This window comes from Triticum urartu, chromosome 7A, assembly GCF_056163025.1.
Source record: "Triticum urartu cultivar PI428250 chromosome 7A, HENAU_Tu73, whole genome shotgun sequence".
NCBI lineage: Eukaryota > Viridiplantae > Streptophyta > Magnoliopsida > Poales > Poaceae > Triticum > Triticum urartu.
The window spans coordinates 676,774,461-676,800,944 of NC_141879.1; the positions used below are offsets into that span (position 1 = coordinate 676,774,461).

The 26,484-nt window shown below is 47.8% G+C and overlaps 1 protein-coding gene and 1 pseudogene across 2 annotated transcripts; both read left to right on the top strand.

Annotated features, from left to right (window-relative positions):
- Positions 1 to 10,350: 10,350 nt before the first annotated feature.
- Positions 10,351 to 12,846, top strand: LOC125523071 (putative F-box protein At4g22170). Its single transcript, XM_048688119.2, has 2 exons — positions 10,351 to 11,016; positions 11,254 to 12,846. Exons 1-2 carry the CDS (start codon positions 11,013 to 11,015, stop codon positions 12,462 to 12,464), a joined length of 1,215 nt encoding a protein of 404 aa, XP_048544076.2. The 5' UTR covers positions 10,351 to 11,012; the 3' UTR covers positions 12,465 to 12,846.
- Positions 12,847 to 22,043: 9,197 nt separating this feature from the next.
- Positions 22,044 to 23,764, top strand: LOC125520768 (putative F-box protein At4g22660; annotated as a pseudogene). Its single transcript, XR_015611791.1, has 3 exons — positions 22,044 to 22,151; positions 22,233 to 22,316; positions 22,786 to 23,764. The product of XR_015611791.1 is annotated as a putative F-box protein At4g22660 (transcript).
- The last annotated feature ends 2,720 nt before the right edge of the window (positions 23,765 to 26,484 follow it).

The following is a 26,484-nucleotide window of genomic DNA, read 5'->3' on the forward strand; positions in this document are numbered from 1 at the left end:
ACCCTCAGCCCCGAGGTGAACTACTCCCTCCTCGTCATGGAGAGCGTCGGGATGATGAAGATGGCCACCGGTGATGGATCCCCCCTGTCGGTGTCAAAACCGGCGGATCTCGGGTAGGGGGTCCCGAACTGTGCATCAAGGCCGGATGGTAACAGGAGACAAGGGACACGATGTTTTTACCCAGGTTCGGGCCCTCTCGATGGAGGTAATACCCTACTCCTGCTTGATTAATATTGATGATATGGGTAGTACAAGAGTAGATCTACCACGAGATCAAGGAGGCTAAACCCTAGAAGCTAGCCTATGGTATGATTGTTGTGTATGAAGATGATTGTCCTACGGACTACAACCCTCCGGTTTATATAGACACCGGATAGGGTTAGGGTTACACAGAGTCGGTTACAATGGTAGGAGATCTTGAATATCCGCATTGCCAAGCTTGCCTTCCACGCCAAGGAAAGTCCCATCCAGACACGGGATGAAGTCTTCAATCTTGTATCTTCATAGTCTAGGAGTCCGGCGAAGGTATAGTCCGGCTATCCGAACACCCCCTAATCCAGGACTCCCTCAGTAGCCCCTGAACCAGGCTTCAATGACGACGAGTCCGGCGTGCAGATTGTCTTCGGCATTGCAAGGCGGGTTCCTCCTCCAAGTCCTTCATAGAAGATTGTAAACACCAAGAATAGTGTCCGGTTCTGCAAAATAAGTTTCCACATATTGCCATAGAGAGAATAATATTAACACAAATCAAATCTGCTGACGTATTCCGCAGTGCGTAATCACACTACGGCCAAGTTCTTTTACGAATCGTTTTTACTTTTCCACCTCAGCACGTTTTGCGAGGCGGTTTCCTTAGCATGTCTTGCCAAAGCAGAGATCATGTGCCCTTTTTACGGGATTCTCATCAATACGGACGTGGGTAACCCAACCGCGCCATTTACCACGGCGCTTGGGAGGCAAGCGAGTTTTATTAGGCAGGTGGGGACGCATAACCGCATCTGCCCATATAAGGGGATAAGGATCCACCTTTTTTACCTGCGCCTTCTTCCTCCTTTGCCTGTCCATCTCCTGCGCACTCGAGCTCCAGCGCCCAAACCCGCTCTTCCCACCTCAACCTTCTCTAGCAATGTCCGGAGCGGGAGGCAAGTGGATGGTCTCCTCCGTCACGGAGGTCCAAGTAAAAAAGCTAAGGAAGGCCGGATACCTGTCCAAGGACATCCCGCACCGGCTTCCCAAGAAGGGGCAGCTTCTCCCCACCCCACGGCCCCATGAGAGGGTAGTGTTCCTTCCCCACTTCCTCCGCGGACTGGGTTTTCCACTCCACCCATTTGTCCGGGGACTCATGTTCTACTATGGCCTGGATTTCCACGATCTGGCCCCGAACTTCATCCTCAACATCTCGGCGTTTATCGTCGTGTGTGAGGCTTTCCTCCGTGTCTGCCCCCATTTTGGCCTCTGGCTCAAGACCTTCAACGTCAAGCCCAAGGTGGTGCGCGGCAGCCAGGCGGAGTGCGGAGGCGCCATGGCTGGCAAGATGGCCAACGTCCTCTGGTTCGAGGGCTCCTTCGTGGAGACCCTAAAGGGGTGGCAAGCCGGGTGGTTTTACATCACCGAGCCACGCGATCCGAAATGGGTCGCAGCCCCCGAGTTTCGATCCGGACCCCCCACGCGGCTTATGTCCTGGAAAGAGACTGGCCTGTCGTGGGGCAACGAGGAAGAGGTGACCAGACTGAAGACATGCATCCAGTCCCTGGTAAACAAGCCAATCAGGCTTGTCAATGTAGTCCAGGTCATGCTCGTTTGTCTGATCCTCCCGTGCCAACAACGGGGCTTTAATTTGCGGGAGTTCGACCCGGCGCAGCACCGAACCCTCAACAGGCTCTTCGACACGACGTATGAAGACGTCTGGAAGGTGCTAATCAAAGGCGCTGAGGCTCCAGCATCCGCTTCCGAGGACCGCGGATACAACACGCAGCGTCACGCTAGCGAGGTAAGCTATCTTTACCTTTGACAGGATATTAAGCTCTTTTTCTTTTTCCATAGTTTGACTCTATGCGAGATCTAAACTCCCATACCTTTGACAGGCTTGGCAGGCGATATCCGGACCAATTAACTGTCCGGCTCCCTTGCCCGAAGACCCAGCCCCTGCGCTCCTAGTGAAGCTGCTGGTTCCGGCACCTTATGTGGTGCCGGAGAAGAAGGTCAAGAAGAAGAAGACCACGGGGACTCGAAAGAGTGCCCGTAATGTGGTGGTGTCGGACTCGTCATCTGACGAGTCCGAGACGCCCTCCTCCCGTGAAAACGAGGAGGAAGAAGAAAACTCTCCCCCCCCCCCAGTGGAGGGAGAAGAGAAGAAGAAGGCCGCCCCAGCAGGGGGGGCCGAGGGGTCTAGGAAAAGGAAGACCCCTCCACCGGACTACTCCCACGACGCCGAAGAGGGCGAAGAGGAATGGCCGAACAGGGCCAAGCGTCCCGCGAAATCGTAAGTTCAAATATCAGAGTAACTCATGATGTTTCTTTGTTGCACAGCTTTCCCTAATGTCGATCATAATTATGCAGCCCGCCCCGGGCCGAACTCGACGATTCGTCGAGCGGCTCCCTGGATTCGTCGGACATGAATTCAGTTCCGCCCGCTGTCTCCCCCACACTACTGACGACGCCGAAGTGGCCTCGCGACAGGCTCCGGGGCAGGAGGAGGTGGTCCTGGAGGAGCCGCAAGGCAACCTCCCGGACTCCAGGAGTAAAGGGGACAAGACCCCCCAGGGCTCCAAGTCCGGCTTTGAGCCGTACGCCGTGCCGGAATCTTCAACAGTTCCGGACCGCGGCAGGCGAACTCCTTCCAAGAGGAGCAAGCCTTCTGAGCAGGCGGCCTCCGTCCAACCGGAGGTGCCGGACAATCTGCTGGAGGTGCTTGACGGCGCCTCCATCGATGAAGAGCACCATACTATCATGAGTACGGTGATCCAGAGGGTTCAGTCCGCCAAGAGCGGACTGACCGAAGCTTGCGCTAGCCTTCTGACAGGCTTCGAGGTAAGTAAAAATATGTCAAAATATTACCACATAGACAGTAGCCCCTGATGCTCTGTTTGGCGTTCGGAAAGAAAAGCCGAATAGGAGATCTATTAAATTTCACAGGAGTCTAACAAAAAAGAGTCAATATGCGTATGCAGGCTTCGCTGCTATCCACCGCCGCACTGACTGCGGAGGTGGGCATCCTAAAACAGGACCTCGGGCGGACCGAGCAAGAGCTCGGCCTTGCCAGGCGGCAGCTCGAGGAGAAAGAAGGTAAGAAATACCTTACAGAAAAAGTGCCTATAGAGAGGCGTGATTGCAAAAATAACAGGATTGTACTGCTTATTGTAGGGGCCACAACTGAGGTGGCGACCCTCAAGCAGGCGCTGTCGGAGGCCGAAAAGAGAACGGCCGCGGAGCGCACCGAGCGAGAGAGACTTGGGGCTCAGGTCGGCGAGGTGCAGCAAGAGCTTCAGGCTCTCATGAAAAAACATGAGAGTTTGGAGCTTGAGTCAAAGACACAAGCATCCGATCTCGCGACGGCCCTTGAGACCGCCAAGTCTGCCAAGGCCGAAGCCCAAAAAGCCCTCCAAGAGTTGGAGGAGATGAAGAAGATAGCAGCGGGTAAGGCATTCTTTATGCAAAGCAGAAATATAAAAGTAAACTACTTGCTACTTACCCGAATCCGGAGCTCTCCAGGGGCATTCGCAGATCTTCCCCGCAGCGTATTCGACGCCGCCGCATTCTACCGAGCTGAAGAGGGCAGCTCGACGGAGAAGGTGTTCTGGTCTCGGTATTCTGAGGCCGGACACCCTGTGCCCTTGAGCGACCAGCTGAAACAGCTGGTCAAGCTCCACAAGGTGGCCGAACAGGCCATGAAGGGCTTCATAGTTCGGCTGTGGCCTGGAGAGGCCCTGCCTGGGAGTTATTTCGGGCTGGTGCGGCGGCTGGTGGAGGCCTGTCCAAGGCTCGAGGTCATCAAGCGCTCCGTCTGCATCGAAGGTGCCCGGAGGGCCCTTGCCCGTGTAAAGGTGCACTAGGGTAAGCTGGACGGTGAGAAGCTTCTGAAGGACGGGCCGCGCCGGGGAAGGAGCATTGCAAGCCCGAGAACTACTACAAGGATGTTCTTGCGGGTGCCCGCCTTGTGGCGGATGAATGTACCAAAGATGTAATTTTTCAATGAACTCGCTCGTGTTTTATCCTGTGCGCTGAAAACTTGTTCATATGCGCTAAGCAATGCTTATTGAATTTAAAATATTATTTTCTGTGCGGCCATTTATCAAAAATTGAGAGATGGCCAGTCGTCGGCTTCTGCCCCCGTGCCACTAGTGCTGGGGTGTTCGGGATAAACCTGAGCGCTCTTTTTCCCATGGTTGGGTCCTTCGAGGGAGGCGCTCAGCACAACGAACCAGGCAATTGGACTATAATGCTTGAACACTCTCACTTAGCCATAGAACTTTATAATTTTAAATTTTGGCGAAGCCCCTAGTTCGGAAGACCGAGTTCGGGGCACTATCCACGCCTTGGCCGGACAAAGCCAGCTCCTCGCTCGAAGCGGCATAAGTCTTTAGGGACTCGAAAAACCTCTCGAACAGCGACCGATCTCTCGCCTTATCATGACAGTCAGTTTTAGCTTTCTCCACTGAGGTGCTTAACCCAGCTGAACCGGGGCACAATCGCAGTGGTTCTCCTAGTGCTACCTTAGCCGATATAGCGGAACGTAAGGCACCAAAACATAGGAGCCGGGCAAACCCAACTATTGACCCAAATCATGATTCGGAGCCGATGCATATAGTGCTATAAGTTCGGGGTGCCGCACTTGTGAAAGTGCACGGACTTCTCACACCATAATGAGGGGTACCGAAGCCCCTGGCGTGTTTGCCGTACCATGGTGTACGGGTGCGATCATGTCATTTAATAAACATATGTATGAAAATAGGATAATGCAAAAAATAGACAAAAATCTATGCATTGTTTATGGAGAGGCCATTTATCAAAGCCGAACGATACAAGTAGTGCGATAAGCAAAAATATATTGGACTATTTGACGTGTCCTGACCAGGGGCAGGCCGCGGAATTGTATTCAAATCAGGTATACTGCTCGTAACAGAGACCACCTGGGAGTTCCATAATGCGGCATGGCTTCTCTGCCTCCTTGGATCTTGCATCGTTTGTGCGGCAGTCAAATAGCCGAACAGGTCGTCCGAAGTGTGGAGTCCTGAAAGTAAGAAGAGAAAGAAAAAAAAGAATCTGGCAGCCCCTAGTACGTTTTAAGCCGTATTTCGGGCGTGCCGTTATTGTGCCCCTTCCCCTATGCCCATTGTATTTCGAGGGCGTAGTTATGTACGCGAGGCACTGGTTTCGCTATGTCACGAGGGCTGGGGTTGGGGCCGCATTGCTACGCCTGCTCAGAACGTGCTAGGCGGTCTTGTTGTAGGTTACTCCGGGCGCGCTTGGCGGTGTCTGGCTTTTTAACGGCCGGACTGGAGAATTGCCTAAGAAGGCTGCTTTGTACTTCCGCTGCGAGAGCCGCCGTGTGCTCCTCCGTACGGAGGGAGCGTTCGGTGTTTCCGTTGACCGTGATTACACCTCGAGGGCCTGGCATCTTGAGCTTGAGATATGCGTAGTGCGGCACCACATTGAACTTTGCGAATGCGGTTCGTCCGAGCAGGGCGTGATAGCCACTGCGAAACGGGACTATGTCGAAGATTAACTCTTCGCTTCGGAAATTGTCCGGGGATCCGAAGACCACGTCAAGTGTTACTGAGCCTGTACAGTTGGCTTCTACACCTGGTATAACGCCTTTAAAGGTCGTTTTTGTGGGCTTAATCCTTGAGGGATCTATGCCCATTTTTCGCACTGTATCCTGGTAAAGCAGGTTCAGGCTACTGCCGCCGTTCATGAGGAATCTTGTGAGATGAAATCCGTTGATGATTGGGTCGAGAACCAATGCGGCAAAGCCGCCATGACGGATGCTAGTGGGGTGGTCCCTTCGATCAAAAGTGATCGGGCAGGAGGACCATGGGTTGAACTTTGGGGCGACTGGCTCCATCGCATATACGTCCCGTAGCGCACGCTTCCGCTCCCTCTTGGGAATGTGAGTTGCGTATATCATGTTCACCATCCGCACTTGTGGGGGAAAACCCTTCTGTCCATTGTTGTTCGGCGGCCTAGGCTCCTCCTCGTCATCGCTATGCAGCCCCTTGTCTTTGTTTTCGGCTCTTAACTTGCCTGCCTGCTTGAACACCCAACAGTCCCTGTTGGTGTGATTGGCTGGCCTTTCTGGGGTGCCATGGATCTGGCACAAGTGGTCGAGTATTCGGTCCAAACTGGACGGGCCCTGAGTATTCTTTTTGAATGGCTTTTTCCGCTGACCGGATTTATAGCCTCTGAATCCGGCATTGACTGCCATATCTTCATTGCTGTCGCTGCTAACGCGACGCTTTTGCTTATTTCGACGTGTCCTGCCACTTTTGTCCTTGGTATCCGAATTACCAGGGTTCTTTGATAAGTTGTTGCTACGAGCTAGCCAGCTATCTTCTCCCGCGCAAAATCGGGTCATGAGTGTCGTGAGGGCTGCCATAGATTTCGGCTTTTCCTGTCCCAGGTGCCGGGCAAGCCACTCGTCGCGGATGTTATGCTTGAAGGCTGCTAGGGCCTCTGCGTCCGGACAATCGACTATCTGGTTTTTCTTTGTTAGGAACCGTGTCCAGAATTGCCCGGCCGATTCCTCTGGCTGCTGAATTATGTGGCTTAAGTCGTCGGCATCCGGTGGTCGCACGTAAGTGCCCTGGAAGTTGTCGAGGAATGCGGCTTCCAGGTCCTCCTAAGAACCGATTGAGTCCGGTGGCAAGCTATTAAGCCAGTGCCTGGCCGGTCCTTTGAGTTTGAGCGGGAGGTATTTGATGGCGTGTAGATCATCGCCACGTGCCATGTGGATGTGAAGGAGATAATCCTCGATCCATACCGCCGGATCTGTTGTGCCATCGTATGATTCGATGTTTACGGGTTTGAAACCCTCTGGGATTTTATGATCCATTACTTCATCTGTGAAGCATAGTGGGTGTGCGGCGCCCCTGTACTGGGCTATATCACGACGCAGCTCGGAAGAGCTATGTCTGTTGTGTTCGGCCCGGCCGGATTTGTTGTATTCGGAGTGAAGATCATCGTCGCGTGTCGTAGGGCGCCTGCGCGATCCGTAGATCGATCTTGTTTGTATTGCCTTATCCTCCAGTACGTCTCGCAGGTCTGGCGCATTTTCCCGTGCCTTAGTTGAGCGGCGTCGGGGCATGGCTTGGGTGGAGGGCCGAGAGGCCTCTCTGTCGCGGCCGCGAGGTGGCCGGTCTGCCATGTCATGCGCTGGTGATGTAGGCGCTTCCTCCTCTGATCGGGGTAGCGGCCTGCGCTTTGGATAACTCTTGGAGGGGCGTTCGAGTTCATACTCTTCGGCCGCAAGGACTTCAGTCCATCTATCAGCTAGCAAATCTTGATCAACTTTAAGCTGTTGCTGCTTTTTCTTGAGGCTGTTTGCCGTGGCTAAAAGCCTGCGTTTGAAACGCTCTTGTTCGGCGGGGTCTGATGGTATGACGAATTCGTCGTCATCGAGGCTTGCCTCGTCTTCGGAGGGAGGCATATATTTATCATCCTCAACCTCTCGGTCTGCCGCTCTCTCATGAGGGCTGGCTTCTCCATCTTCCTGCGCCGAATCTTGCTGGGGTGGGTGTTCTTCGGCGCTATCCGGGGTAGTATTATCTCCCGTGCCGGGATCGCCGTTTTTACTTTGGCGGGATTTAGAGCGGCGCCGCTGACGTCGGCGCTTTGGCTGTTTCTTGGAGGTGTCATCCCCCGCTGTTCCATCGCCATCTCCATCTTTAGGAGTGTCCACCATATATATGTCATATGACGAGGTGGCCTTCCAGCGCCCTACAGGTGCTGGTTCCTGTTCGTCTCCTACATCGTCGTCCATACCGTCGATGTCTTCGGAGCCGAAGTCAAGCATGTCGGTTAAATCGTCGACAGTGGCTATAAAGTGGGTGGTGGGTGGGCTTTGAATTTCTTCATTGTCCGTATCCCATCCTTGCTGACCGTAGTCCGGCCAGGGCTCTCCTGATAAAGAGAGAGACTTGAGAGAATTCAGAATGTCGCCAAAAGGCGAGTGCTGAAAGATGTTCGCAGCGGTGAACTCCATTATCGGCGCCCAATCGGATTCGATTGGCGGGGGCGCGAGGGTTTCGGAGTCCGGGAAGGAGTCCGGGCCCTCGGAGTCACGGGTCATGCAGAGTGCGGGGCTGGCGTTCGGCTCGATCGCCTTTGAGATCGCAGCCCCCGAGGTGGCGTCCAACCGCTCATCCTCGATCGGCGCAACAGGCTCCGAGTTAAGGGTCGGAACCGGTGTGCGTGCGGCCTCCAGGACACTGTTCGGAGGCAGAGCTAGATCATGCCCCTCGAGATAGTGCGGCGCGCTTGGCCGTGGCCCGAACCCATCGAAGATCAAGTCTCCGCGGATATCAGCCGTGTAGTTTAAGCTTCCAAACCTGACTTGATGGCCAGGGGTGTAGCTTTCGATCTGCTCCAAGTGGCCAAGCAAGTTGGCCTGCAGAGCGAAGCCGCCGAAGACGAAGATCTGTCCGGGGAGAAAAGTCTCACCCTGGACCTCATCGTTGTTGATGATCAAAGGAGCCATCGGGCCAGAACGGCGATGACACAGAGGAACTCTCAATGAAAGCACCAATGTCGGTGTCAAAACCGGCGGATCTCGGGTAGGGGGTCCCGAACTGTGCATCAAGGCCGGATGGTAATAGGAGACAAGGGACACGATGTTTTTACCCAGGTTCGGGCCCTCTCGATGGAGGTAATACCCTACTCCTGCTTGATTAATATTGATGATATGGGTAGTACAAGAGTAGATCTACCACGAGATCAAGGAGGCTAAACCCTAGAAGCTAGACTATGGTATGATTGTTGTGTATGAAGATGATTGTCCTACGGACTACAACCCTCCGGTTTATATAGACACCGGATAGGGTTAGGGTTACACAGAGTCGGTTACAATGGTAGGAGATCTTGAATATCCGCATCGCCAAGATTGCCTTCCACGCCAAGGAAAGTCCCATCCGGACACGGGACGAAGTCTTCAATCTTGTATCTTCATAGTCTAGGAGTCCGGCGAAGGTATAGTCCGGCTATCCGAACACCCCCTAATCCAGGACTCCCTCACCCCCTCCGGCAGGGTGCTGGAACAGGGTCCCGATTGGTTTTTGGTGGCTACAGAGGCTTGCGGCGGCGGAACTCCCGATCTAGGTTATGTTCTGGAGGTCTCTGTATTTATAGGAAGTTTTGGCGTCGGTCTCACGTCAGGGGGGTCTCCGAGTCGCCCACGAGATAGGGGGACGCGCCCAGGGGGTAGGGCGCGCCCTCCACCCTCGTGGATGGCTCGGGACTCTTCTGGCCCAACTCTTTTACTCCGGGGGATTCTTTTGGTCCATAAAAAATCATCAAAAATTGGCACGTCAATTGGACTCCGTTTGGTATTCCTTTTCTGTAAAACTCAAAAATAAGGAAAAAACAGAAACTGGCACTGGGCTCTAGGTTAATAGGTTGGTCCAAAAATCATATAAAATAGCATATAAATGCATATAAAACATCTAAAACAGATAATACAATAGCATGAAACAATAAAAAATTATAGATACGTTGGAGACGTATCACCCCGCGGCGATCCGGGCTTCACGCCTAGCCCGGATCTGCTCAAGGAGCTAGAGTCGGTGCTCCGACGTCAGAAAGGGCTCGCTCCTCACCCGGCGACGTGGGGGCATGACTACTAGGCGGACGGGTGGAGTGGAAAGTGGCGGTGGTGGCGGACAGGAGGAATGGTAGGGTTTCAGTGCCGCCGGTTGACTTAAATAGCCGGGCAATGAACTACGCGGCCCGCCGGAGCTGTGTCGCGCGGCGCCACCAGTCCGGCGGAGGAGACGAGTTTCGGACCACCGGGTTTGAGAGCGTTTCCGGCTGGGACCCCTTCGTCAGACCGACGTGGTGGGCGTGCCTGGGCGCCCCATATCCGCCCCATACTTGGGCTGGATATGGGGGTACTGGTCAGCCCAGGCGTTTGAGGGGCATTTGAAAGGCACGTCTGGGTCAAAAAATCGTGATCAGACAGCCTGCCCGACGTTCGAGACGGGTTTGAGAGGTCCGGTTGTAGATACTTTAACCCATCTGGACCAGTCCATCCCCATCCTATTTCTCTCTCTCTCTCTTTGCTGTTTTTTTTTTTGAGCATTTCTCCCCGTTGCTGTTGCTCCCAAGTCTCAACTCGCAAGATCTGGATCAGGCCGGAGCCACAACCCACGCATCGCCCCCGACCCTCCCCCCACCCTCCCAGGCCGCACCGCCACCTTCTCTCCTCCGCACGGCCTCGATCTGACCGGCGGGAGGCCTAGCTCGCCATCCACTCCGTGCTCGCCCCCTCACCGGCATCGCCTGGTGCTCGCGTCTCCCTGCCCGCCGTCTCCACCACCTCCTCCCCACCGTCTCCGTAGCAGAAGAAGAAACAATTTTGCCTTTTCTTCTTGATTGATGAGGATGAGGATTCGCCATTCAGGCTGTGACAAGGCGCGACTCCAGAAATTGGCTGATTGCCGCCCGTTCGATCGGATGCGAACCGGATTGGAATTGGATTAACCGCCCAACCCCCCCCCCCCCCCCCCCACCCCCCCACCCCCCCAACTCCCCACACACACACACCAAGGAACCCCCAACCCCCACCCTTCGCCGCCGCCGCAATCCCCCACCGCATATGCCGCCGCCGCCATGCCATGCCTCACTCTCCACCGCTGGCACGATAGTTCCAGCACCCCCCCTGCCGCTCCTCGTCATCCGCCGGATTTCAAGCGTCCCGTGATTACAATCCCCTTTTTTCAGATAAAGAGAGGACCACCGGAGATACTTCCACAGCTGCCCCTTCTATCTCCATCCATGATGAATCTCCCAAGGCCACTACTATGGGTAAGTTTTCAGAATCACAGTCATATTTTCTAAAGATCCAATTTTTATGGTCATATTTTCAGAATCACAGTCATATTTCCTAATAATAAGAGCCTATACAGATTGAAATCGGTTTCCCAGTTTGAATCGTATACCTTTTCTTGTCCGATTGGGCAACGTACGCGGGCGTGTTTGTGTCGCTATATAAATCTGCTTATATATGTAAATTTTCCTGACGGGATTTTTTCTCAATGGCAGGACCTTATCCAAGCCCAGGCTGGTCCGACCTACCCACCGATCTCCTGATCCGCATCCTGCTTCTCCTCGAGTTACCCGAGGCTCTGGCCTTCCGTGCTGTCTGCCCGTCATGGTGCTCTGCCTCCATGGCCGCCCCCAGTGTCCCACCTGGCTGCACACCGTGGCTTGTGTCCTTGGCGACCGAGCCACTTCCTGGAGGGGAGCAGAGTCGCAGGCTATGGGATCCCACAGTTACTTCCAAGTTCCGTAACCTCCTAGACGAGAAAGAATTTAAGGTCAGTTTCCCCCGGGGCCAGGCTGTGGCCTGCTGCGGCTCCTTCCGTGGCTGGCTGGTCGTGGCTAACGAGCTCTCAGACCTTGTCCTCTACAACCCCTTCACGGCGGCATTGCTCCCGCTCCCGCCGCTCACTGGCTTCACGTCGTGCATCGAAGGGGTCTATGCAGACCAAGGAAATGTCATTGGCTATCGTTATAAGTGTCTCCATGGTGGTAATGGCAGTGTTTATGACATGGATTCTCTGGGCAGGCATTTCTATGACAAGGTTGTGTTGTCTGGTTCTCCATCTGCCGGTCCCGCAGTTGCCTTGGCCATCCACTTGGACGGCAAGCGGCTCTCTTTTGCGAGGGTAGGAGATACTTCTTGGCGACAAGTTTCGGTGATAAGGAGAAGCCAAGATAGTTTTGCCGATTGTGTCTACCTGCGAGGCAGATTCTATGTGTTGTCAATGACAGGTAAATTGAAGATTTGGGACCTCGGTGGACCGGAGGACATACCACGAAAGAAAACGATCATCGCCGAGGAAGACGATGACTTTTTCGAAGTTATCACGAAATACTTGGTTCCAACTCCCTGGGGACATCTTCTGCAGATTCGTGTCATCTTGGACAAGGATCAGGATCATTGCGTCAGTGTTCATGTAGACAGGCTGGATCGCAAGAGCTGCCAAATGGTAGGAGTAAGCCCCGCGACGGCTCTAAGGGGGCACGCTGCGCTCCTCGGACAGAATAGCCCGGGTCTCTTGTCTGTGGAAAAATTCCCTGAGCTGACTCCCCGTCTCAGGGGGGACATTTTTGAGCGTCGTTGTAACCAATGGAAGGGTGTAAAGGTCTATGATTTGAAGAAACTGACGCTGGAGGATGCTTTCCCGTCCGGTGGTGGTCATTATGGAACAATCTATCCGTCAGAAGTCTGGTTCATGCCGGGCCTGTGATCACTTAGCAACCATGTCGATTGGAAGCTGTTTCGTGCTGTATGCGTACGTTGGTGCTTTGCTAGGGCTGTTTTCTTCTAAATTTTGTATACAATAGATTGATGAGTTGTGTTGGGTGTATATATAGTACTAGTAGTAGCTGGCATGATGGCGATCATGAGTTTGTATGATGTCCTGTCCCACCACAAGGTTCAGGGCTTCAGAGGTTAGGTTTAGATGTTGCACCGTGCTAAATATCATCGCCTCTGAATTTTAAGAGTCTGATCTTAAAGAGAAAAGGCCAAGCTGATTCAAAATAAAGAGGTGGATATCGTCAGAATACGATAGAAGCTGATTCATGACGTGTTCAAAGCGATTAATGTAATCTTGTCCTGTTCCTGTCTGTCCAATAGCATAAAATTGTCTAAATAGCAGTTGATGACGATACCTACGAAATCTTGCACATAAAACATTGCAGAGGCCCTCCCAATTGAGACCCTTTTTATTTTAACTAACTGCAACCAAACTGAGGTTGTAGGTGAAAAATTCAGAGCCGCCATCTGCACCCAAGATGAGGTCCGGAGGGGTCGCCGGAACCGATGACGTTCCGTCGACTGCCATCCGTGAAGGTGTCGCCGAAACCGGTGAAACAACTGCGTCCCAAGGCCCTCCCTGTGAGAGCTCCATTTCAGCGCGTTGTGCACCCACTTAGGCGAGCTCTCGCATGAGGCGGCCCAGTAACTATCGCTCACACGTCTTTTACTGGCTTGTTCACTATGTCGTTTCCTCGTTCGCTCGCTCGGTTGACAGGATAGACAGTTGACCGGATGACCAGATCCGTTGACCGTCAACTCTTTGAAAAAACAAATCACAGATTTGAAAAAGTTCAAAAAATTTCATAAATCTGAAAAAAGTTCACGAAATTGAAAAAAGTTTGTGATTCTGAATTTGATAAAAGTTCACAGATTCAAAAAATGTTCACGACATTGAAATAAGTTTGTGATTCTGAATTCAAAAAAAGTTAGTGGATTCAAAAAAGTTCACGATATTGAAATAAGTTTGTGATTCTGAATTTGATATAAGTTCGCGGATTCAAGAAAAGATCACGAATTTTGAGGAAAGTTAACGGGTTTGAAAAAATGTTCATGATTCTACATTTAAAAAATGTTTCAGATTCTTAAAATGTTCACCAATTTAAAAAATCACTGATTGGATACAGGTTCACGAATCTGAATTTGAGAAAGGTCCACAAACGCAAAAGAAATCATGAATTTGAAAAAAAAGTTATAGGATTGATTTTTTTCATGAATTTGAAAATAAAATTTAAAAGTTTGTGATTATGTAAGAAGTTTATGAAAATTAAAAAACAAAAAGGGAAAAAATTAAAGGAAAAAAATAAAGCACTTGTCTAAAACAAAACGCCCTGGGTGCTTCTAGAAGTTTCTGAAAACCAGGAGAGCTTCCCACCACAACATTGCTAATGGGCAGCCCAAAAGATCCACATGTGTGCGCCATGTAGGAAAATAACTAGAACAGACGCAGAAGGCGCCAAATAGGAATCAATAACATTTTATATTTAGCGCTTCAGGCTTCGGTTACAGCTATGGGCCGCCCCATTTTACCTTTAGTTTCTTCTGTTAAACACGAAAAAAGGTGCGGCATACGGGGTACAAACTCGAGAACTCTTTGTTGTTAAATTGTGATCCAAATTCTAGTACCGTATTGGATTAGACGTAGTACATACGGTGTGGGCCTTTTGCGTTGGTACCGACACGTACGAGTATAACTCGTTTACTTGTCCTACAAGGACTCCTATGTGTTGCCCCTCATATATACCCCATATAGTCGCACCTCAGACAGCTTGTCGTCTCATGCCTGTAATACTCCTCCTTATAATGATTGCGTCTTCGTGCGTCCGTGGTTTTCTCCCGCAAGGATTTTCATGTAAAAATCCGTGTCTCTCGTGTCTCGTTTATTTCTCGTTATTATCTAACAAGTGGTATCAGAGTTGAGGTTACAGATACCAGATTTGAGATCGAGAGGATTAGGGTTCCGCGCTGTCGCCGCAATCCGCCGAGTCCGGGCAGCTCATCATCCGTGTCCAGATCAAGATCGGATACTGATTTTTCTCCTACACCGAGATCGAGACGAATCCGCTGCAGCGAACCGCACCGCAGCAGTACACCGAGGCCGACAGGAACTTCCACTGTGCCGCTGCTAAATCGCAGGCTTGGTCGGGTCCACAGAGTTACCGCTGCTGCTGCTCTACGTACAGGCCGCAAGTCGCCGAGTTCCGCTGCTGCTCGGTCTGCTTCAAGTCCCGAGGAGGAGCGATCTATCCAAGCCGCCGTCTCTTGACGTGAAGCTAAGTGCAGAATTAGTTTTCTTTATCAAGAACTAGTACTAGATTACCCAGCTACTAGTACTAGTATTTGTCACGTCAAGCTACAGTTTGTTGGTCTCCCACTTCTAGGTATACACGTGAAGCTGCTAGATTTATCTATTCATGGTATCCATGAAGTACGATTTTCCGCTGCTGGATCGTGACACAAGGTTTACCCTATGGCAAGTCAAGATGCGGGCGTTGTTGGCACAGCCGACTATGGTGTAACACTGGATAGTTTTGGGAAGAACCGAATTGAGGACTAGACTGCTGGGGAGAAAAGAATTGATTGTAAGGCTTTGTCACAAATTCAACTCCATTTGCATAATAATATTTTGCAGGAAGTTTTGAGCGAGAAAACTGCCGCCGCTCTATGGTTAAAGCTGGAAGGGATTTGCATGACTAAAGATCTCACCAGCAAGATGCATCTGAAGCAAAAATTATTCCTGCACAGGTTACCCGAGGGAGGTAATGTTTTGAATCATATTTCGGAATTTAAAGAGATCATATCTGATCTAGCTGCAATGGAGGTTAAGTATGAAGAGGAAGATACTGCTTTAATGTTACTTTGTTCACTGCCAAGTTCTTATACCAATTTTAGAGACACCATATTATACAGTCGTGATACTCTCACACTTAATGAAGTTTATGAAGGTTTGAACTCTAAGGAGAAGATAAAACTAATGGTGCCTCATGATGGTTCAAGTTCATCCCAAGCAGAGGGATTATCTGTTCGTGGCAGGACAAAGGAGAAGAACTCCAATAATGGAAACAGAGGCAAAAGTAAGAACGGCTACCGGGGCCGGTCGCAATCCAGAGACAAGAAGTATTGCAGGTATTGCAAAAGAGACGGGCATGACATCTCTGAGTGTTTCAAGTTGCAGAACAAGGAAAAGAGGAAAGGTAACAAACAAGGTGAAAATTCTGCTAACGTTGCTCGTGATGATAGTTCCGATGATGCTCTTGTCGTTATTGCTGGATGTGCTGAGACCAATGATGAGTGGGTACTTGACACTGCATGCACTTTTCATATGTGTCCACATAGAGATTGGTTTAATACTTTTGATTCCACTACTTCTGCTGGTTCCGTTTTGGGTTTTGATAATTCACCATGCAACATTGAAGGCATAGGTTCTATTCGAATTAAGATGTTTGATGGCATAATCATAACTTTGACAGATGTTCGGTATATTCCGAAGATGAAGAGAAATCTTATTTCTATGAGTGCCCTTAATGCAAAGGGGTACAAATATTCAGGTGGAGATAGTGTTTTGAAGGTCACCAAAGGCTCCCTTGTTGTGATGAAAGGTGACTTAAGTTCGACCAATGGTCTTTATTACCTTCGAGGTTCTACCGTTTCAGGTAACGCTACTCCGGTTGTTCCAAAAAATTCTAATTGTGATGCTGCTAACCTTTGGCATATGCGTCTTGGACATATGAGTGAACTTGGTTTGGCAGAGTTAAATAAGAGAGGTCTTCTTGATGGATATGAACCTGGTAAACTGAAATTTTGTGAGCATTGTATCTTCGGCAAACACAAGAGGGTGAAGTTCAATACTTCGGTTCATACAACTGAAGGTATTCTTGATTATGTGCATTCTGATTTATGGGGACCATCTCGCAAGAAGTCACTAGGTGGTGCTAGTTACATGCTGACTATTATTGATGATTATTCGAGAAAAGTATAGCCTTATTTCTTGAAGCATAAATATGAAGCATTCTCAGCATTTAAGGAGTGGAAGATTATGATTGAGAGACAAACTGAAAAGAAGGTAAAAATACTTCGCACTGATAATGGTATGGAATTCTGTTCTAAGCAATTTAAAAATTATTGCAAGTCTGAAGGCATTGTCAAACACTACACCGTTCCTTATACTCCTCAACAAAACGGTGTTGCTGAGCGCATGAACAGGACCATTATTTCCAGAGCCCGTTGCATGTTGTCCAATGCAGGTTTGCATAGGCGTTTTTGGGCTGAGGCCGCTTCCACTGCTTGTTATCTCATTAATCGTTCACCATCTATTGCTCTTAATAAGAAAACTTCAATTGAGGTATGGTCTGGTTCACCTGCTGATTATTCACAGTTGAGAGTTTTTGGTTGCACTGCTTATGCTCATGTTGATAATGGAAAATTGGAGCCTAGGGCTGTTAAGTGCATCTTTCTTGGTTATAAGTCTGGTGTTAAAGGTTTTAAATTATGGAATCCTGAAACCCACAAGGTTGTTATTAGCAGAAATGTTATCTTTAATGAATCTGCTATGTTACATGATGTTTCATCTACTAATGTTCCTGTTGAGAGTGAACAACAGTCTCCTATTCAGCAGCCTACTGTTCAGGTGGAGCATGTTATTGATTCAGGTGATACATCTCGTAATGAAATTGTTGATGCATATGATGAACCCGTCATTAATGATGATCATGTCACTCCCACTCCAAATCAGCCTATTGTTCCACCCAGTTGGGATCTTGCACGTGACAGAGTTAGACGGGGTAGTAATAAACCCGACAGGTTAATTGAAGAGTGCAATATTGTTTCTTTTGCTTTATCTGTTGCAGAAGAAATTGAAGGTAATGCTGAGCCTTCTTCATATTTCGAGGCTATTATTTCTAGCGATAGTAATAAGTGGATGACCGCTATGCATGATGAGATGGAATCACTTGAAAAGAATGGAACTTGGGATTTAGTAAGATTACCTAGAGAGAAGAAACATATTCGTTGCAAGTGGGTTTTCAAGAGGAAAGAAGGTGTTTCTCCTAATGATGAGACAAGATATAAAGCAAGGTTAGTTGCTAAAGGTTACAGTCAGATTCCAGGTATTGACTATAACGAAGTCTTTTCTCCTGTTGCGAAGCATAGCTCTATTCGCACTTTACTCAGTATTGTTGCCATGCATGATCTTGAGCTTGAACAATTGGATGTTAAAACTGCATTTTTACATGGAGAATTAGAAGAGGATATTTATATGGAACAACCTGAAGGTTTTATTATTCCTAAAAAAGAAAAGCTTGTCTGTAAGTTAAAGAAATCTCTTTATGGATTGAAGCAATCCCCAAGACAGTGGTACAAGAGATTTGATACCTTTATGCTCTCTCAAGGTTTCAAAAGGTCTAATTATGATAGTTGTGTTTATTTAAAAACTGTCAAAGATTCAACTATTTATTTGCTCCTTTATGTTGATGATATGCTTATTGCTGCAAAGAGTATGTCAGATATTAATGAAGTAAAGAAGCAATTGAGTAATGAATTTGAGATGAAGGATTTGGGTGCAGCAAAGAAAATACTTGGCATGGAAATATCCAGAGATAGACCGTCTGGAAAAGTGTATCTAAGTCAGAAGGGATATATTGATAAAGTTCTTCGTCGTTTTAATATGCATAATGCCAAGCCAATAAGTACTCCGTTAGCTGCACACTTCAAATTATCATCACCTTTATGTCCTAAGTCAGATGCCGATATTGAGTACATGTCTAGAGTTCCCTATTCAAGTGCAGTTGGTTCACTTATGTATGCCATGGTTTGTTCTCGTCCGGATTTATCATATGCATTGAGTGTTGTCAGTAGATACATGGCTAATCCTGGAAAGGAACATTGGAAAGCAGTTCAGTGGATTTTCAGATACCTGCGAGGTACTTCTAATGCTTATTTACAGTTTGGAAAAACTAGAGATGGACTTGTTGGTTTTGTTGATTCTGATTTTGCTGGTGATTTGGATAAGAGAAGATCACTCACAGGTTATATTTTCACCATTGGTGGTTGTGCTGTGAGTTGGAGAGCAACTTTGCAGTCTATTATGGCTTGTTCCACTACTGATGCCGAGTATATGGCTATTTCTGAGGCATGCAAAGAAGCTATCTGGTTGAGAGGTTTGTACACTGAGCTTTGTGGAGACTCATCTTGCCCTACTGTATTTAGTGACAGTCAAAGTGCTATATATCTTACAAAGAATCCAATGTATCATGAGAGGACAAAGCACATTGATGTCAGATTTCATTATATTCGAGATGTTGTTGCTGAAGGCGATTTGAAGGTATGCAAGATAAGTACTCATGATAATCCAGCTGATATGATGACAAAGCCAGTTCCGACCAATAAGTTTGAGCTTTGCTCAGACTTAGTTGGTATTTCTCACTAGTCATATGGAATTTAACGCATAAGGTGTTTAAGCTGATTTGGATGGAGTTATTCACTTTCTTCGACTACTGGAGAGAATTTGGCTCAAGGTGGAGATTGTTAAATTGTGATCCAAATTCTAGTACCGTATTGGATTAGACGTAGTACATACGGTGTGGGCCTTTTGCGTTGGTACCGACGCGTATGAGTACAACTCGTTTACTTGTCCTACAAGGACTCCTATGTGTTGCCCCTCATATATACCCCATGTAGTCGCACCTCAGACGGCCTGTCGTCTCGTGCCTGTAATACTCCTCCTTATAGTGATTACGCCTTCGTGCGTCCGTGATTTTCTCCCGCAAGGGTTTTCACGTAAAAATCCGTGTTTCTCGTGTCTCGTTTATTTCTCGTTATTATCTAACATTTGTTGCGAGGGAACCGATGTAACTAGTAGGCCATCATGTCGCTCATGCACATTTACTTTTTATTTCCTTTTATTTCTTTCTTCTTGTTCATGGAAGCTCCGGTTTTGGGAAGCTTCCCAAATATGTTTTTCTCGCTTCGCCGGTCAGTTTTTAAATGGTTTATTGATATTTTTTTTGGTGTTCTCTTTTTCTATTCTTTTTTGTTTCCTTAAATGCGTGATTATTTTTTAAAAATTCAGAAATCGATGAACTTTTTTCAACATTGGTAAACCTTTTTTCAAAATCTATGATTTTTTTAAATTGTTGAACATTTTCTGAAATCGATAAATTTATTTCAAATTTACTTTTTTTCGAATTCAATGAACTTTGTTTAAAAAATCGATGAAGTTTTCTCTTAATTGTTTTCGAAATTGATGATTTTTTTTTAACAAAATTCATGTAATTTTTTGAAGATTGAGAACTTTTTTTCAAAATCCATGAACATTATTTAATTCAGGATTTTGTCAACTTTTTCAGGTTTTAAAAGTTTTTTTCAAAAGTTAACGGTTGACCGGCCAACTAGTGAAGCATTAACCAGCCAACCAAAATTTTTTAGGTGATGCAGTATCCCTATGAGTCAACTAGACGAAGCACTCGTCGCTGGTGTCGTTCGCCCGTAGTCCGTTCGAATCGAATCATTGATTTGATGGGCCAACCCACTGGCGTTGCATTTGAGTGCCAGGAGCCTAAACCGACGCTGAAGGGCCGTTTAGGAGCTTCTGGAGTCAACCCTTCCCGTAACTTGAGAGCAACTAATCGAGAGGTACCCCGCCCAAAGTGAAGGGTGGGTTGAGAGTGCGTCACGTTCTGGGCACTTCCATAGAAATTTTTGTTTTGTTTCTCCTGTATGTGTTTTTGGGTTTTGGATGTTTTTTGGTTTTTGCCTGGTTTACCCTAGCTTCTGGACTAAAGTAATTTTGGGAATTCTTTTTGCATGAAAAAACATGTGTCTTTCTTTCGTGAGAGGTACGGATTTGGTCCTTGTGGAGGCACATATTTGCTTCAGCGAGAGGCACAATTGTGTCTCTCGGAAAAGGAAAAAAATGTGGGGGGGCAAAAACATACTTCCAGCTTGGGGTTTCTTTCTTCCGGTTTTTCCCAGGTTTTTTTTTGTGAAAAAGTAGTTCGTCGAAACCTTTTAATGTGGGATCTAGATTCAAAGATCTCGACATGAGAAATCCAATGTGAAAACGGTTCGCGGTTTGGACGCACGGTTTAAGAGATAAAATATTTTGAATAAACGAATATAAGCAAAAAATGGAAAATTCATAGATTGAAGGTTTTAAATAGTTTTTTTCTTTTGAGGAAAAAGTACCCCTTAATCGGCGATTTCGCGAGAGCAACTAGTTTACGAGCGCTCCTTCGGGAGCATTGCAACGATCAGCGCCACTTGGCGCGCTCTCAGCCATTCGCCATGTGTCGCGCTCTGAACGCTCCCTTCGGATTTTTGTTTATTTTTTCGCACGCGTTTTCGGCTTTTTTCGACATTTTGGTTTTCCCCCGGTCTTCCTTAGCTTTTCGATCAATTTTTTTTTGAAAAAACATTTTTGCGCGAAGAAACGCGTTTTCTTTTGTGAAAGTCACGGTTTTTCTTCCGCGAGAGGCACAGTTGTGCTTTAGCGAGAGTCACGGCCGTGCCTTTCGGAAATAAAAAAACACATTTTTTTTCTTTCTTTTTCTTTCACGAGAGTCACGGTTTTGCTTTCGCGAGAGGCACGGTTGTGCTTTCGCGAGAGTCATGGCCGTGCGTCTCGGAAAGGGAAAAACAAAACATGTTTTCTATTTTTTTTTTCTTTCGCAAGAGTCACGTTTTTGCATCGGCGAGAGGCACGGTTGTGCTTTCGCGAGAGTCACGGCCGTGCCTCTCGGAAAGGGAAAAAATACGCTTTTTCTGTTTTTTTTCTTTCGCGAGAGTCACGGTTTACTTTTGCGAGAGGTACGGTTGTGCTTTCGCGAGAGGCCGTGACTCTTGGAAACGAAAAAAACATGTTTTTTGTTTTTTTCCTTCCATAAGAGTCACGATTTTGCTTCCACGAGAGGCACGGTTGTGATTTCGTGGCGTGTCTCTTTCGGAAAGGGAAAAAACCGTGCTCCCGGTTCGGTTTTTTCGTGTGGTTTTTTTTGTTCGGTTTTTTTTTCATGAAAAAAAAAGTTCATCAAAACCTATCAACATGGGATCTAATTTTGAAGATCTCGACACGAGGAATCCAATGATTGAAACGGTTCGAGATTTGGACGCATGGTTTAAGAGACAAAACATTTTGAATAAATGAATCTACGAAAAAAAGGGAAAACTCTCGGGTTGCGACAAGTGGCACGCTGTATGTGCGCCACTTGTCACGACCTGGAAAAGTGGAGTGTTTTTTCCAACAAGTACTCCTTAATTAGTGATTTCGTGATTTGGCCATCACTTTCGTGCTCCGCCTTCTCCTTCTATCTTGCCAGGTTCTTGGGCCTTGGGCTATTACCGGCCTTCAGGCTTGGTAGTGGTGTAGAGCTGCGATGATGAGCCGACCGATGGATGATTTGGGTAGCTACGTTTCAGCCACCGGATCACATGCCATCCAACGGCACTACGCGCGACCGACGCGACGCCGAATCAGTCGCCCGAATACAAGCGTTTTCCGTACTATTTCCCTCAGCTTGACCGTCCTGCCCATCCGGCTAGCCCCCGCCCTACGCCGCCGCAATCCAGCAACCCTCCCACCCCATATGGCACATGGCAGCCCTCAACCTACGCCGCCGGCACGGTTGTGGCAGCATCCCCCTGCCGCTCTAATCGGCGAGATTTCAGGCATCCCCTAATCCCGATCCCCTTTCTTTCCTTTCAGATGAGGAGAAGACCATTGTAAATACTTCCACATCTGGCCCTCCTATCTCCCTCGATGATGAATTCCCGAAGGCCACTGCTATGGGTAAGTAAGCCTACCGCAATCTGTCGCTCAACGGTTAGAAAGATCGCACGGATTAATATTCTCATCAAGATGAATCTGTTGGTTTGGTCCTGTTCAACGGAACCTGGGTGTTGAGCTTGAGCCCTCTGTTTCTACCAAAAATGTTGATGGGACCCTCCTTCTGAATTCGAATGGATTTTGCTTCGCTCATTATCTAGGCCGTCAGTTAACTAGCATGAATGGAACTGCCAATTCTATGGCGCTGTGCTGTAAAGTTTTTGTTTTGCTCTTTCAGTGGCTCAGTCAATCCGAACGGCAGTACAAATCGGTTTGCCAATTTGAATTGTATACTTATTAGTTCCAAGGGGAAAAGGGAAGGGGCCTTGCCCGACTGGGCAACGTACACGGGCTTGTTTGCTTCGCTATATACAATCTGATTACATGTTCTTTCTTCCTAAAAGAATATAACGTGAATTTTTCACAATGGCAGGACCTTTTGCAAGTTCAGGCTGGTCAGACCTCCGCATCGATCTCCTCATCTGGATACTGCATCTCCTCGAGCTCCCCGAGGCCCTCGCCTTCCGTGCTGTCTGCTCGTCATGGCGTTCTGCATCTGTGGCCGCTGGCAGTGTCCCATATCGCCAGACGCCATGGCTCGTGTCCTTGGTGGAGGAGCCTCTTCCGGCGGTGGATCAGCAGCGGCGTGTGCGTCGTGGGTTATGGGATCCTGCTGCTACTACTGAGCTCCGCAACCTACTGGATCCTGATAGAACTTTTCAGGTCAGCTTTCCCAGGGGGCAGGCTGTGGCCTGCTGCGGCGCCTCCAATGGCTGGTTAATCATGGCAAATGAGCTCTCGGATCTCGTGCTATATAACCCCTTCACCGCGGCGTTGATCCCGCTCCCGCCAATCACTGGTTTTGCGTCGTGCATCGAGGGGGTCTACGGAGACGAAGGGAAGATCGTGGGCTATTGTTACGGGTGTTACATGACGAAACATGTTCATGGTGTGCAGTCTCCCGGCAGGTGTTTCTACGACAAGGTTGTGCTGTCCGGTCCTCCGTCCACTTGTTGTGCCGTCGCTCTGGTCATCCACCTGGACGGCAAGAGGCTCTCTTTTGCGAGGATAGGAGACAGCCATTGGCAACAAGTTTCAGTGATCCAAAGAAGCGGGGATAGCTTTGCAGATTGTATCTACCACCGCGGAAGGTTCTATGCGGTGACAATGGAAGGGATATTGAAGTCATGGGACTTTGGTGGACCAGACAAACCGAGGAAGAAGACGGTCATTGCCGAGGATGACAACGACATGTTCGACGACCCAGTTATCACTAGGTACTTGCTTTCGACACCTTGGGGTCATCTCCTGCAGGTGCGTGTCTTTCTTGACACGCTCCGTGCAAACAACGTCAGGATTGAAATAGACAGGTTGGACCTCAAGAGTCAGACAAGGGTAGCACAGAGCTCAGGGAAAGCTCTACGGGGACATGCGGCATTCGTCGGGCAGAATAGCCCAGGCATTTTATCATCCAAAGAATTCCCCGACCTAAAACCAAATTGTATATATTTCACAACTCCTCGCCTCAGAAAGCGCCACCCTTTTGAGAATCGCCATAACCAATGGAGCGGCGTTAAGGTCTATGACCTGAAAAAACGGACGCTCGAGGCCGCTTTTCCGTCAGGTGGAGGTCATTATGGGACCATCTGTCCATTGGAAGTCTGGTTCACGCCCAGTCTAGTCTTATAGACATGCTGTAACTTGTAAGTGCTATTTTGGTCCATAATTAAGTTGTGTCCCTAATGATTTTTCTGTGAGTTCTCACTGTTGCTATCTCATTTTCAGGGTGGAAATCTGCCTCGAGTTGATGGGAATCCCCTTCTTTCCGAAATTGAGTCATCTGTCTCCATGATAATTTTCTCTTGTTTCTCTTTTGGCTGTTTTCATGTGTTAGCGTCATGGAAGAAGGTTGCCAGCAACAGACCTATACCGTTGCTTCGCTCTTGGTGTTGGTTTTATTACATAGTGTATGTGTTGGATTGTTTCAGAGAAAAGTGTTGCATGACATGTAAAATGTGAGTTCTGTGTAGCAGATCAGTGAGTTGTGTGTCACTTGTGTGAATGCTGGAGACCCAAGAGTCTACTATTTTGTAGGAGTAGTTGTTTCACAGGTCCTAGTTCAAAAACACATGTATCAGGCGACCTGAATAGAGACCCAGCTCAATGTAGGTGCCTCAGGATGCGTGCTTGTTTAATCCTGAGGAGATGTTGCTAATGTATGTTCTGTTGTGTTCAGGATGTCTACTTGTTTGATCCTATTGTGTTGAGGATGATTTCTTTATGGCTCGAGTGCTTCATCAAATCATGTGGACTGGTCTTTTAGTTTTGAAAATTTCAGTCATCTTGTGCGCTGATTGCTATGTTCCGATTATGATTATGTATCTTTTTTGCCTAGGAAACTATATGTAACTTGGCATGATCAGTGATGCAGATAGAACCCCGATCTGAATATTCCACGGTGAGTGCACCGGCACGGAAGGAAGGTACGGTGGACCATAGCCATCCTGCACCGCTGCCGCCGAGTGTGTCGCTCCTTGATCCACTTCAGTGCTCCAAAGCTACGACCTGCCTACGAGGTTTGGTCTTGGATAGTAGGTATGTGGCAGGATGGCTATTGTAGCAAAAAGAAGATCTAATTCAGGAAATCAGTGGTCTGTGAAAAATGAAGTAAATCTGTATGTTACTAGAGAGAGAAATTTCAGATTTTGAACTCAGGCAAACGATTTCATATGATTTTAGTCCAACTGGCTTCAGAAAATGTGTTAAACTGAGACTACTAATTATGATTTTCCATCTTATTGAGGACCTCTCTCATGATTTCCAAAGCATAATACCTTTGGAATCTAGTGAATATAGATATGCTGACCTCCACCTTATGTGTCTTATGTGTTTCCCTTGATTTTGCGTCATTGAGCCTAAACACAAGAGCAATGTATTTTGCAGAACCTCTGAAGCGCAACACTTTAATTTAATTCTTGTGTGTGGTGTCCGTGTGGATTTTTTGCCCTTTTGGTGCAAAGATGTGATTTTCCTAACAATTATACAGATTATTCTCAATAGCTGAATGCCCTTCCTGCCAGGTAAAAACAAGCTTAAACATATTTTGCAAACCGAACAAGGCAACCTATCCAAAGACATTGATAAATATATTCAATCTTTGAATAAACCTAGATTATTACTTGAACCCCAAAGAAACCAATATCAAATGAGTTTTGAGCATACAAAGTTGTTTCCTTGAATCATGAATGAGAATAAAATTGAAAAAGTTGAACACATGAAAGTAACACATAGGCCATGGCACACATAGCTTGCATACCACATACTTCAATCTCATTGAGCAGATTTTCCATATTATATAGATTATAGAGTAACAGAATTACATAACATACATAAATTAAAACTACTAAAACGTGTAACATAACTCCTAAAATTGTTGCTTGATTTGCAACTTCCTTCTCAACCTAGGCTCATCAGCACCACTTCAGATATTATGCCAGCTTCTCTTGGATTTGTGCATACAAATGTCATCTTGGCATCACCGACAAAGGTTTAACAATACCAAGCCTGTTTACTGACCAATCCAGCTGGAACAGGGGGTAATGCCTAGCTCTGATAGAAATAGCCCTTTGTTGTTGAGATAAGTTGGTACAATTTCTGATTGTTTTAGACTATATCCTTATTTCAGTAAAGATTCAGCAAATCACTGTCCATTGTCAAATTTATATCATGACTAACCCAAATTATTGCTCTCAAAGAGTACTGTAATTCCAAAACATTTTCTTCCAAAGGTTGGCGCGCATTTATGTTTTTGAGTAATAGAAATAACGATGCACAAGATGTTGGAAATATTAGCACTTTTCCGACTAATCTAATCCATGAGTAAACAGTAAGCATGGCATAAAAGGTATGCACCTCATAGCAATACCTAAGCATACTAGCACGTACAGAACATAGAATCGAACCTTCTATGAGCAGCACATATACGGCTAGCATAAGTACGAGTAAACGAGGGATGAACAGATCATACCCTCCGGTTGGCCAGGCCAACGCGGCGGCGGCAGCAGCAGCCTCAGCGTCGTCCGTGGCCTTCTTCTTAGCGACGGCGTCGTCGGCCATGGTGTCGATGCAGAGG